Source organism: Hemibagrus wyckioides, linkage group LG07 (assembly GCF_019097595.1).
Source record: "Hemibagrus wyckioides isolate EC202008001 linkage group LG07, SWU_Hwy_1.0, whole genome shotgun sequence".
Taxonomy (NCBI): domain Eukaryota; kingdom Metazoa; phylum Chordata; class Actinopteri; order Siluriformes; family Bagridae; genus Hemibagrus; species Hemibagrus wyckioides.
The window spans coordinates 30,764,781-30,778,510 of NC_080716.1; the positions used below are offsets into that span (position 1 = coordinate 30,764,781).

The 13,730-nt window shown below is 37.5% G+C and overlaps 1 protein-coding gene and 1 long non-coding RNA gene across 3 annotated transcripts in view; one reads left to right on the forward strand and one right to left on the reverse strand.

Annotated features, from left to right (window-relative positions):
- Nucleotides 1-9,923, reverse strand: part of LOC131356613 (carcinoembryonic antigen-related cell adhesion molecule 5-like) — a 30,249-nt gene extending 20,326 nt beyond the window's left edge. The window contains exon 1 of the mRNA XM_058395746.1: nucleotides 9,763-9,923. Within this exon, the coding sequence (XP_058251729.1) occupies nucleotides 9,763-9,793 (31 nt within the window). The 5' untranslated portion in view covers nucleotides 9,794-9,923. The remainder of the gene's footprint in view (nucleotides 1-9,762) is intronic.
- Nucleotides 9,924-10,359: 436 nt separating this feature from the next.
- Nucleotides 10,360-13,730, forward strand: LOC131356614 (uncharacterized). 2 transcript variants are annotated; one of them, XR_009205041.1, is made up of 3 exons: nucleotides 10,360-10,374; nucleotides 11,292-12,378; nucleotides 13,340-13,730. It is a non-coding gene; the product is annotated as an uncharacterized LOC131356614 (long non-coding RNA). The 2 variants fall into 2 exon arrangements; XR_009205042.1 differs by lacking the exon at nucleotides 10,360-10,374 and having other exon boundaries at nucleotides 10,733-11,475; nucleotides 11,592-12,378; nucleotides 13,340-13,720.

Here is a 13,730-nt window from a genome sequence, read left to right on the forward strand (position 1 = left end):
GAGGCTAGCTCAGGTGCCTTTCTTAAATTTAATGCATCTTGTAGTCAGTGGATTAAGATTCACTTGATCATTACAGATAAAACCAGCATTATTCATTGTAGGGCCAATTAAAATTCTATTCATTTATTTTTTTTATGTGCTAACTAAATTTGCATAATTGCCAAAGAATAAAAATTATACCTCATAATTCAGGTGCACTTAAATTTCATTTTTAATATGGAAATTCAGATAATCATCCCTATTTATTTATTTATTTATTTGTTTGTTTGTTTATTTATTCATTTATTTAATTAGCATTTTCCATTTTCTTTGTTTTGCTTTGTTGTATTTTGGAATATTAGTCTGCTTGTCAGATATATGAAAAAGTGTGTTAGAGTGTGTGATGCTGATTAATGATGAATCATAAAATTGCTGCTACAAAATTATTGACCACTGGGTCATACAGAGGATTAGTAACATACTGTATGTAGATAAATGTTTTAAAGGTTTAGTGAAAATGTCATTTTTATCCATTGGCTTATTGCAGTTTTTGCACTGTATATTTATGTGATATTATGTGATATTTTGTTGCTGGTTATGGAAAGTCCATTATAATAACTAAAGTCAGTACCATCACAAAGAGAGAGAATTAAAGAGTCCATTAGGACAGAGGACCAATTTGTCGGTTGTTTTAGGTTAAGAACCATGTTTTAGGGATGGTCTGGAGGTATGTTGGACATCAGACAACATAAACAGTAAATTGTGGACAACAGGACTTTGTGTTATGGACACTGAGGGAAGAATGGACTGAAGGAAACCTTCACATATTAGACACTTTACTTGAAAGTCAGGTTGGAGCTAATGACAGATGACATTTCTACCTGGATATCAGCACCAAATATACACCTGGGTAAAAGAGTGAATGAGTGACCCAACTCATCACTGACCTTCTAGCTTACAATATCAGACCCCTTTCTCTTTCCCACTTACAGGTGAGATCTGGATCACCAAAAGACTCTGTAGTGGGAGAAATTGACTAGTGGTCACCCTCCATACAGAGATAGACAGTGTGGGGTTAGGCTTCAGTTTATGGTGAGGTTTTAGGTTAGATTTATGATACTCATTCATTAGAAGCACTCTGCAGCTCATAGCCCAATATATTTCACACAGTGAGTCCTTATCTTTGGCACTTATGGGAATGTACACTTTGACAATGAAAACAGTGGTGAATTCCTGTTGTAAATCAAATGACCTGCATCTAACAGTCACAACTCCAGTGATGAGCAGCAACTAGAAACAAGCACAGAGTTCTTGCACCATTCTGTGTTGATGTTAACACACATGCCACCACCCTGAGTCTTACCACATAAAGCTTGACTAATGATAACTGTTTGTTTCCACACAAACCATTTCTCTTATTTTTAATATAAAAATAATAAGCAGCCAAACAGTGCACATTTAACATACAGCTAGTGCACATCAGTGCTGAATTTAACAAGACAAGACATAGACTAACACAAGACATGATACACATAAGACAACTAGTTGACCTAGCAAAATAGGAGCACTCTGCTGAAACTGCCATCTTCACCATCTTGGATCTCCAGAATGTTGGTGATAATTGTTTAGGGATAGTAAATAATGATTAGTGCTGTGTATTAGTTTGGTATTAGTGTGTATTAGAGTGAATTTGCTGTACTTATGACTGACTGACAAAAAGAGGTGTGGTGTGGGGTACAGCCTAACCACTTCCTGTTTGCTCATGGGGGCAGAGAGTGCAGACAGAGAGAGAGAGAGAGAGAGAGAGAGAGAGATTAAAACCACCTATCTAATACTGTGTATGTCCCCTTGTGCCAGAGAGAGAGAGAGTCACCCAATGTATACACATTTCAGGAAAATAAAAATTTGTATGAATATTTTATTAATACATTTATTGCTATATGTTATAGATTGATATATATGATGATATTATGATAATATTATTAATATTATATTAATATTATGTAATTTAATTAATATTATGTAATATAATATACATCATACTATTTTTCTTTTCCTGAAGTGTATATACATTTTTTGGTTGACACTGTATATATAAATTGTGAACATGAAGCCATATTTAAAAAAATAAAAATAAAGGGGCAAGAGCCTCTAGTGGACATAGTCTAGTACTGCAGGAGTCAGGCCAAAACCATGTCCAGTCAATGGACTGATGAATGTAAAAATTTGTTGTGAGCCGTTAGAGCAAAATCATGAAACTAGACAAACTTACTCTCAACCAGTTGTTCTTTCTATGTAAAATGTTTTGAAACATTCCACTGTTAAGATATAAGAACATTAATTTTCTTCTATTATGTCCTCACCATAGCAACATCATTCACAATATCACAAATTCCTTCACAGCTTCACATCAGCCATGTCCTGACATTATTCTGACTGATTTTCAACCAAATCAGATGAAAGTAAGGGACAAAACATTAGATTTCTAAAACATACTTCCTGCTGCCAGTTGGTGGCGCTATGACTGAGACTCACAGCAGTCATGACCGTGTGATCAGCTTTCTTCTCTTAACATAAAGTTGAGGTTTGATGTACATCACTTAATGTACACAGAAGTTATTAGCCACTTCCTGTTTCCTTTTATTCGCCATAAGTTTAAGGGCTCCTCACGGCTGAACCGTTTGAGATATCAAGAATCCCTTCACAATTTGGCATTATCAATGTCTTGAGATCATATTAGCCTGGGTTTGGTGGGGGTTGTATCAATGTCTTGAGATCATATTAGCCTGGGTTTGGTGGGGGTTGTATCAATGTCTTGAGATCATATTAGCCTGGGTTTGGTGGGGGTTGTATCAATGTCTTGAGATCATATTAGCCTGGGTTTGGTGGGGGTTGTATCAATGTCTTGAGATCATATTAGCCTGGGTTTGGTGGGGGTTGTATCAATGTCTTGAGATCATATTAGCCTGGGTTTGGTGGCGGTTGTATCAATGTCTTGAGATCATATTAGCCTGGGTTTGGTGGCGGTTGTATCAATGTCTTGAGATCATATTAGCCTGGGTTTGGTGGGGGTTGTATCAATGTCTTGAGATCATATTAGCCTGGGTTTGGTGGCGGTTGTATCAATGTCTTGAGATCATATTAGCCTGGGTTTGGTGGGGGTTGTATCAATGTCTTGAGATCATATTAGCCTGGGTTTGGTGGGGGTTGTATCAATGTCTTGAGATCATATTAGCCTGGGTTTGGTGGCGGTTGTATCAATGTCTTGAGATCATATTAGCCTGGGTTTGGTGGGGGTTGTATCAATGTCTTGAGATCATATTAGCCTGGGTTTGGTGGGGGTTGTATCAATGTCTTGAGATCATATTAGCCTGGGTTTGGTGGGGGTTGTATCAATGTCTTGAGATCATATTAGCCTGGGTTTGGTGGGGGTTGTATCAATGTCTTGAGATCATATTAGCCTGGGTTTGGTGGGGGTTGTATCAATGTCTTGATCATATTAGCCTGGGTTTGGTGGGGGTTGTATCAATGTCTTGAGATCATATTAGCCTGGGTTTGGTGGGGGTTGTATCAATTCCCTAGGAGGAGTATTTCAAATTCCATTGGGTGCGTTTTGCAAACAACTCAAAATAACTGACTTCCTGTGGATTAGACTTAATGACATGCAATGAGAAAGTTGTTCAGTTCAATGAGATCTAAGTGTGTACCAAGCTGTACATGGATACGTGCAAGTGTGTATCAGCTATGCAGCATGATTTTCCCGGGGGGCGCTGTGACGGGTGTGTGCCACGCCCAGGGCTGAGCCACAGTGACGTCCTAATGGCGGCAGATTCCAACCTGTCTGCTGATTTTCATGAGTTTTTGAGCATGTTAAGACCCCCAAAAAATAATCCTTAGAAGAAAAAGAGGGTCCTCCACACTGCTAGTGCTTGGGCCCTAATAATATATAAATAAAGTAAGGTAGGGTATATGTGTATACAGAATATGTATATAAAATATAGAATATATACAAGAAATGTAAAATGTAAACAGCTGTATTGTACAGAACTATATAAAGTGAGTAGTGTTAAATAATGTGCAAAGTTCAGACAGCAGCAGTACAGGGTGGTCCTGTAGTGAAATAAGGTGATGATGATGAGAAACAGTGTTATTGTCTTCATCTCCATCTTTAAAGTACAGATGTGCACAAGTCCTCTTTGTGTATAAATGGGAGCAGAATGTGCCAGATATATATATATATATATAAGCACAACATGCTTGTGGCTTAGTGAAAACTTCCCTTCATGCATTGACCACATCATTCACAAGCAACAGCAGCAGGCTTCTCACTAAAGATCTTGAATTTATTATTTATAATTAACTATAATTAATTAGAATTATAAATAAAGTAATAAATAAATAAAGTAATTATAAAAAATTAGAGTGGAAGAGTAATAACAAACAAATGCTTTTTGTTAATAAAAAGGTTGAAAACGAACACTTTCCTCATTGCTGCAGAAGTACAGTATACCAGTATCTTAGAGTGGCCTTAAAACACTGACTTGGAGAAGAAGGGGACCTTGGAGTAAAAAAGGTTAAGAACCACTGATTTAAACATTTGTAGCATTGATGTTCAAACTAATATCATCATTTGTTTCCTTTATTAAAACTCACCCATTACACCTACATGGTGATGGTAATGGTTCAATCTATGAGCTCGTGTAAGTGGCTGATGGGAAGATAAGAAAAAGGAATCATGATTTCTGTTCAAAGAATTTATTTGTCTAGAAATTTAAAAAATATTATACCTCATATTTCATGTGCACTTACATTTTCATTTTTAATATGAAAAATACTGTATAATATTTATTATATATAGCATTTATCACTTATAGCAATTAGCATCAACAATCAGTTGCTTGTGGGATATGACACAGTGGGTTAGAGTGTGTGAAGCTGATTACTGATGATTCCTAAAACTGCTGCTACAAAATTATGGGTCATATGAGGGTCATAGAAGGATTAATAATATATGAAGTTGTGTTTTAAACGTTATTGAAAATGTCATTATTATCCATTGGCTTATTGCAGTTTTTGCACTGTAGGTGATATTTTGTGGCTGGTTATGGAAAGTCCACTATAATAACACTGTGGAGTAACATCACAAAGAGAGAGAATTAAAAGAGTCCATTAGGACAGAGAACCAATTTGTAGGTTGTTTTAGGTTAAGAATCTTGTTTTAAGAATAGTGTGGAGGAATATCAGAAACCAGACAACATAAACAGTAAATTGTGGACAACAGAACTTTGAGTTATGGACACTGAGGGAAGAATGGACTGAAGGAAACCTAACTGACATCTTAGACACTTTACTTGAAAGTCAGGTTGGAGCTAATAACAGATTCAAATACAGACCATGGTAAGACTGAATGAGGACAGTGACCCAACTCTTCCTCCTATATCTTATGTAAAGGGTTACGAAATGGTGCATTAAATTTTTAGTGGAAAACAGACCCCCCCCTCACCCTAAGTTTTAAATTTTAGCATCACAAATGGAGTTATTTAAATATACATAGGTATGTGTGTGTATCAGGTCACAACTGCAGCATCAATTTCACGCCATAAGTATTGTGGTCGTAAAAATTATTGTAACATCTGGGAACCCCTGCCTTGTGCAGGGCATGAACCAAGACCTCCGTGGTGGTGGCATGCACTGACACGCCATGGAGAAAGACCCAGGATTTAATGAAGTACTGCTTTACTAACATAAACACAAGACATGGGGCAGACTAACCTAACACTAGACATGATGTTACTGAAATCAAAAACAAGAACATGCCATAACCAGATACAGGACAAAACCACAGCGCAGATGAACAATGACCGACAAGGCCACAAGGGTCCTTATTTATAGGGCTAGACATTAAGGTAAATGGGGAACAGGTGATACAACAGGAAGGAGAACAATAGGAAAGGCATCACACAAAATACACACAAAGAAGCAGGCTTCCAAGAATCCTGGAGCGCCCTCTCCAGGCCTGGCAGGGAACTGTCCAGCTGTTTCTGACAAATATAATAAACCAAACAAAGAAATCTAAAAGAAAAGAACACAAAATAGTAGGAATTAAATACTAAATTTTATTTTCCTTGCTTACTTTCTTTACTTTACTTTACTTATTTCTTTCTGCTATATTTGGTTGTAATTTTCTCTTTATCCACGCTTCCGTTTTCTGTGTTGCTAGTTTGAAATTCCAAATATCCAGAAATCAAGTAGAGTTTTATTCAGATTAGAGGCAGGATAAATGTGTCCATTGGTCCACTGCTTCTGACAGCCTTTTTTTCTCTTTTTTTTAATTAATTAATTAATTAATTAATTAATTTATTTATTTTTCTGGAGACTAAGCAAAGTTTATCAAATCAAATTTTAAGAAAATGTCATACACAATATAGATATCAGTTTCCACTTGGTCAAACACTCAATGTGTTTTTTCCTGTAACATTAAACAGAATGTGAAGAAACTTTAAATAATCTTCACTGCAACATTAAGCATGATAGAGAAAAGAAGCAACATCTCTCTGGAATAAAGCCCTTAAATTGAAATTTGGAAGCAAAACCTCTATTATAAAGTGTACCACTGAAGTAGTAGCTTCCTGTGTAATATTCAGTATCGAGCTCAATCAGCGGTCTCAGCCAGGTGTTACCTGCTCCAGGAAAACTGGACAGAGACACCAGGGGCTTGATTTCTCCGGCAGGAATCTTCTCTCCGTACATATGGAGTCCTGCACAGGCGTAAATAGTTTCCTAATAAAGTGGCCAGTGAGGACATTTAGTGACACCTTCTCACTTTGAATAGTTCTTTTGTCTTCATCTGACTGCTTTTGACTTTAAATGAGTTCGATGTTGTCAGTGGATTTAAATTTATCCACATTATCAACAGGTAAATGTTAATTATTGCTTTCAAACCTTCATCTTCACACCTCCTCCTCTTCTTCACAGCTGAAATTGCATCACTAAATGAAAATAGAAAATAAACCACATCTGTGACCTGCTCTCTGCTCTCAGGCCTCTAACACGGTCCCTGCTCTGTGTGTACAGGACTAATGAGAAGTGTCTGATAACACAACTAGATGACCAAGCAAAATACACTCCGGTTTATACAGAACTCTCAATAAACTGAGATTTGCACAGGACTCATAAACACGCAGTTTTGGCACATAACAGTTTTTGCACATCGACTAGGTCTGTAACTTTAAACACTTGTCTTTGCACATTATTTATCTTGTTTTTCATCTCATTCTCCATATTTATTTCTAAATCTCTGTATTTAGTAGTTTTCTGATATATTTTGTTATATTGTTATATTCTGCTATATTTGGTAATATTTTATATTCTTGTTATTTGATATATTTTTTGTTATATTTTTGTACCCTAATTTGGTTATTTTAGTATTTTTGTTATATTCCTTCCTATTTTATCTATTACCTGTGTTTGTGGATACTGCTGGAAACTGTGAATTTCCCTTTGAGATGAATAAAGTAAGTATCTATCTATCTATCTATCTATCTATCTATCTATCTATCTATCTATCTATCTAAAATAGGAGCACTCTGCTGAAATTCCCATAACAAAATGTTAGTGATAATTATTTAGTGATTAGATTTAGCATTAGTTTGGTATTAGTGTGTATTACAGTGATTTTGCTGTACTAAGGACTGACTGACAGAGCAGTGGTGTGGGTGAAAGTCTTAGCACTTCCTGTTTTCTCATGGAGAGAGAGAGAGAGAGAGAGAGAGAGAGTATAACATGTTCCCCTTTTTCTGTCAAAACAGCTGTGATGGACAAGGCATGACCTCTAAAAGACCTCTGAAGCACCTAGACATTTGCAGCAGATCTTTGAAGTCCTGTAAACTGTGAGCTCAGGCCTCCATTCCACAAAACAGGAGATAGACATGCAGCTCAATATTCAAAGGTCTGGATAGGAGTTTTGTGGATGTGGAAAAGAGATATGCAGAAAAACTGACATGTGACATCAGTAAGCACAGCCTGTACAATGAACATGCGACAAATAAATTCAGTTACATTCTAATGAATTAATCTTCCGGACCACACTTCACTTTACCTTATTACTTTTCTTCTGCTATTTCACAATTTTTTGATTTTCTTCGTATATTTTTGCCAATTTTTTTCAAGGGATATGTCAAAACAGCAGAAGATCACTCCTGTCAGACAAGAAAAGGAATCCAATCACAGAGTGGACACAGGCTCACCCAAACTGACCGTTTGAAAATGGCTTGATTTTTACTGCATGATGCATGTGGCAAATATTTTTAGCCTTTACACCTCCTCCCCTTCATCACAGCTGCACACACAGCACTGAATTAAAAAAAGAAGAAGCTAAACCACAACTTCCAACTTGTCTCTTTAAAAGAGTCACTACACTGTGTGTGTCAGTGTACAAGGCTAATGAGAAGTGTTTATTTCTGCATAAGTTTTTAATACATTTGACACAGTAAGTAAATAAGTTTTTGGGTGTCTCCAGGCAACCGGCATAAAATGTTTCCTGAAGATGGATTCATGATTTTATGAGTCGATCACAGCAGTTCCTTTGTTTTTAGGAATTTTAGGAATGTGAGGAATATCAATAGTGGTCTTGAGCAAACCTGAGCACCCCAATATATTCTTGTTACAATTTTTCTAAAGATAACACAACCTGCTGCACCAGCATTCCCACTTATAAATTCATAACATTTAATTATGCCTCGTATGGACAGTATTCCTAACATAGGTGACCACTGAAGCTTCTGACCAGAAAAAAAACCTCTGAGGATGATGAATAATAAAAAATATGTAATTTAATTTTGAAATAAGAATAATTATTCATATCTACAATGTCCATATAGAATATACCCAGTAATACTGATGGTTCCTAATAAAGGCTAGTTCTGAAATCTAATCAAACTGAATAGTTGTTTTGTCTCCAAATGTCTCTGCTGTGGAGACGCTGTCTTTAAATGACTGTCTTCAGATTGGACAACTTTTGAATTAAAAAGAGTTCAATGATTTCAGGGGAGTTAGATTTAGTCCATCTTCACACCTCCTCATCTTTTTCACAGCTCAACTTGCATCAATAAATGAAGATAGAAAATAAACCACATCCTCAAACTGCTCTCTGCTCTCAGGCCTCTAACATGGTCACTGCTCTGTGTGTACAGGACTAATGAGAAGAGTTTGTTTCTGCCCAGAAAATGCTGTTTTTTTTATAACATAAAATAATAATTAGTGAGAATGAGTAAATAATGATTTGGGATTATTTTATAAATGCAGTGCAATCATTTGGTATTAGTGTATATTAAAGTTAACATTATTCCTACAATAATAACAAAAATGGAAATATAGGTTATGAGGCATTTTCTCAGAAAATCTAATTAATAGTTTTGTTAAAATCATGTTACATTTAATATGGTTTTTAACACAAAACATGTTTCTGTATACAGGAAACAACAAAAGACAACCATCAGGTACAGATTCCAACTCATTAGATGATTTAAACCCTGTGTTTTACACTCGCTCTACTTGTACTCTTGCCTGTTGTTCTATCATAGTTACTGAGAGTAGATACACATCAAACTAAACCCTTCTCATAACAGATACGGAGACACTGATCCACCTGAGCAGTCATGCTGAAGTACACACAATGTCCTAATCACACAATAAGATCATCACTCAGGACATTCAGACTGCAGATGAACAACTTTATACCCCACCACTCACTCTAATGAAGACACAAAGAGAACATTTACTCACAGAGCATCACAGAGAGTGGACTGAGCTCCATCCTGTCCCTCTAATGACTGACTGACTGACAGAACAGTGGCGTGTGTTAAAGCTGTGCCACTTGATCACTTCCTCTATTCTAACACACACACACACACACACACACACACACAGACACAGACAGAGACCCACCACAATGTCTGTCTGTGACCCCTCTTGTATGTAGATATGCAGTTCAATATTCAGACATCTGGATAGGAGTTTTTGGATGTCTGGGGATGTGTAGGACAGGTGCAGGAATTATTATTGACATATAAAAGTTCAATTTAGTTCAGACGTTGTGGTGTGTGGTTGCCTGTTAGACCATAATGTTCTAATGGTCTAATTTTTTTGGACTAATTGTTTGATGCTTTGGCAATTGTTTTTGAAATTTTCATCAACTGAACTAAATGTAATTATTACAAGTGGTGTTGCTGTACCTAGCTGAACAAGTGCTCGCGCATGCGCAGTTCAGATCAGACAGCGGTTCTCCTCCATGCTCGAGTCTCCTGCTTGTAGTCCATGTGATGTTCTGCTCTTGTCAGGACCGTGTTACAGCAAGACAAAAGTCACAACTCATCCAGATAGTTGAAGACACTTAAGGTAAGATCAACTAAGTTCCGATTATAAATGTACTTAGTGTTAGCTTTATATTGTAGACTTCTGGAAGAAAGTATGTCCGGGGGCGGGGCTAGGGGGAAACAGATCCCCAAACAGAGTTGGACACAACACCGGCATTACTTTTGAAAACTGCCACAGCAGAAGAAAATCCTCACAACTGTAACGTTAGCAGAAGAGACTGAACAAGCTTTGTCTAAATAACTAAGCGCTAGGCAACTAACACGTCGAGCTAGCATTAGGGCTAATGTTAGCTAGCTACAAATGTTGGTGCCAGGTTAGCTAGTTAGCACGTTAGCCGTCCTACATGACGGTCATGTTAAATCAAGCAGAAACGAGCTAACGGCACCGTTACAGTTGGGAATATTTTCTTCTGCTATGGCAGTTTTCTAAAGTAATGCCCGGTTAGCTCCTAACGCTAACTCTGACTGAAACCAGCGTTTAGCTAACGGTAGCTAGTTACCATGATGGGACAAAGCTAGCTGTTGGATAGATGTTTTAATTTTGTCCTCTTTTGGTCAGAGCAGCGTGTCGCAGCAGGTTAGAGTACAGTTGTTGTACAAGGGATTCAAACCTTGATATTTTATACTAATATGTGGACTTGGTGTATGAATACAGGTGTCTTTACACATAGAGACTATTTAAACGGTTATTATTGGTTTTACGGAAGTGACGTCTTTGGTTCGTGAAGGTTTCCGGTTATCTTTTGCACACATTCAAAAACATCGGCGTGAAGCCGTTTATATGGCGTCAAATGATGTGTATATGCTGCCTTTATATTGTTTATATATTTTGTTTACATTTTTGTAAAATCACTTTTGTAATTGAATTTAAGCTGTGTTTGTTATTTGTATCTTTATAGATTGTTTTGTTTTGTATGTTGCGGGACTTTTATTTTGAAGCCTCGGTTCCGGGTCTCGTGCAGATGCTGATTTAGCGGGAGGGTTTTTAGTGAAGAAAGTTAGCGGTAAGCACGGACATTATGGATGCTCTGATAAAAGTTTATTCTAGTCATAAAAAGAACTTAAACTATCATAAAGAAGATTTAAAGACTATTTCCCTTTCTCACAGCATGCAGCCAACGAGGTATTTGTTTATTTGTCTGTATTTTCTGTCTGTAAACTGCCATTGCTTCTGTTCCTCACGCTTTCACTGTGTGTCAAGATAATGTGTTTGTTGTGTTTTGTTGTTACTGTGTTTAGTTTTCACGGTGGATTTGAGGAAAAGTCTTCAAATAAATCAGTAACAGGAGATCCGTGTGTGTGTTGATGATCTTGGAGACGGTCATGTCATCAATACACTTGTCGATGTAGCCGGTCACTGATGCCGTGTTCTCCTCCAAGTTGATAGAGTCTCCGTTGGTTGCAGCCTCCCTGAACATATTCCAGTCAGTGAACTCAAAACAGTCCTGAAGAGCAGAGGTGACTCCTGCTGACCAGGTTTTCTACTGTTTCAGAACCGGTTTAGAGCGTCTGACCAGCGGTCTGTATGCTGGAATTAACATAACAGAGATGTTGTCACCATTCTGTGTTGATGTAAACACACACACCACCACCCCGAGTCTTACCGCACAGAGCTGCATTTCTGTCGGCAAGAAACAATGAGAGCCCGGCTATCTGAATGGCGGCGTCTGGAACTCTGTTGGTGAGCCACGCCTCTGTGAAAACAGACGCAGCAGTCTCTAAACTCTCGCCGTGTTTACTGGAGTCGGACGTGGTCTGGTTTATTGTCCATTGAGCAAACGTTGGACAGAATAATGGACGGGAGAGCCGGCCAGCTAGGTTTTGTTTTAGCCTAGCACGGACACCTGCCCGCTTTCCACACCTTCCGCCTTCCTCAAGCACCGCTTGCGACATCCCCTCTCCTGGCCACCAGCATCAGGTGACGCTGAGGTCTGAAGGCCTGGTCTTCACAGCAAGCCGAGGTTCAGAAGTTTTCTGAGTAAATCATCATTATGGAAGTGGCATCTTTGGTCCTTGAACATTTATGGTTAGTTGTTGTGCACATTCAAAACCTCAGTGGGAGGCCGTCTATACACTTTTGTAATAATATTGGGTGTGGCTATATCTGTCTATCTTTGTATGTGACTATCCATGAAAACCACAAGAGAACTGACTTGAAAAGTCAATGTTTGCCTCTAGTTTTGACTCAATCTAAAGTTGTCGTTATACATGTACTAATCTACTGTTACTTTTACTGTTACTAGCAACACAAGTTTATGTATTAGAATATTAAAAGTTAAAGACACTAGCAGACACTGAATTGAATGCAGCTTCTTGTTTATTATTTATACACACAAGTCTCAGATATCACAGATGGAGCCTTTAAACCCTCTGACACACTGTTCCACAGCAACAAGGATCACAGCAACATGACAACAAACTTCACCTCACCTCCAGACTTTCTGAATGTAGAAAATAATTACGTTTGCAGTAGGTAATAATGGCACAGAGTTATTTTACTGGTATACATTTAGAAATGTAATTTATTATTTGCACAGATATACAAGCCATGCAAGTGTAATGTCCACTAAGAACCTCACCAGTCACCATAGCGAGAAACCATGTGGAGTAAGTTTTGGACACCGAATGACTTGCTCCATCTTCACCACAGACAAGACAAATGTCTTCCACACTGTATGAGCAGATGTTCCCAACTTTTCCACTTAGAAAATAGTCATAAACATCCAGACTGTGATAAGCTTTTACAGATTCTCTCGTATAGACACACTCAGGTTCAACCAGATAATGATACACATCTGGATTTGAGACAAATTTATAAAGTACACTCTTGGTATATTGTTTTGATAGATTTCAGAAATGAAAATGGTGACACTGTAAATGTTTCAGGACCAGACATGCACAGCAGCATTGCAGTGCGTTTGTTATTGTTTACATTTAACATTTATGAAATGGTCTATATAGAATTGTTTCTTTTTCCTCTCTTGCAGCTGCAGTAATGAAATGGAGCAAAGACACAGCCGAGGAGACGATCAAACAACATGCTTCAGATCTCCTTAATCGTGCAGCAGTGAGAGAGAGAGGGATTGGTGTTTATTTATTCATTTTTATCCACTGCAGTGTGAGGTAATTATCAGGTTTGTTTATCACTTTCTCAAACACACACACACACTTACACTCTATATTATTCCACTCCCTTCACAATTTTCCCACATTTCTTTTTAGACTGCTGCTACAACAATAAAACACAATGATCTGTTTTTCTGTTAACTGTGTATTGTGTTTACATCCACAGCATTTTACTATTGCACTTTATTCATTACAAAACTGTGTAGTGGTCAGTGCTGCACTGTCCCTGGTCAGTTATTGTACTGTACTGTA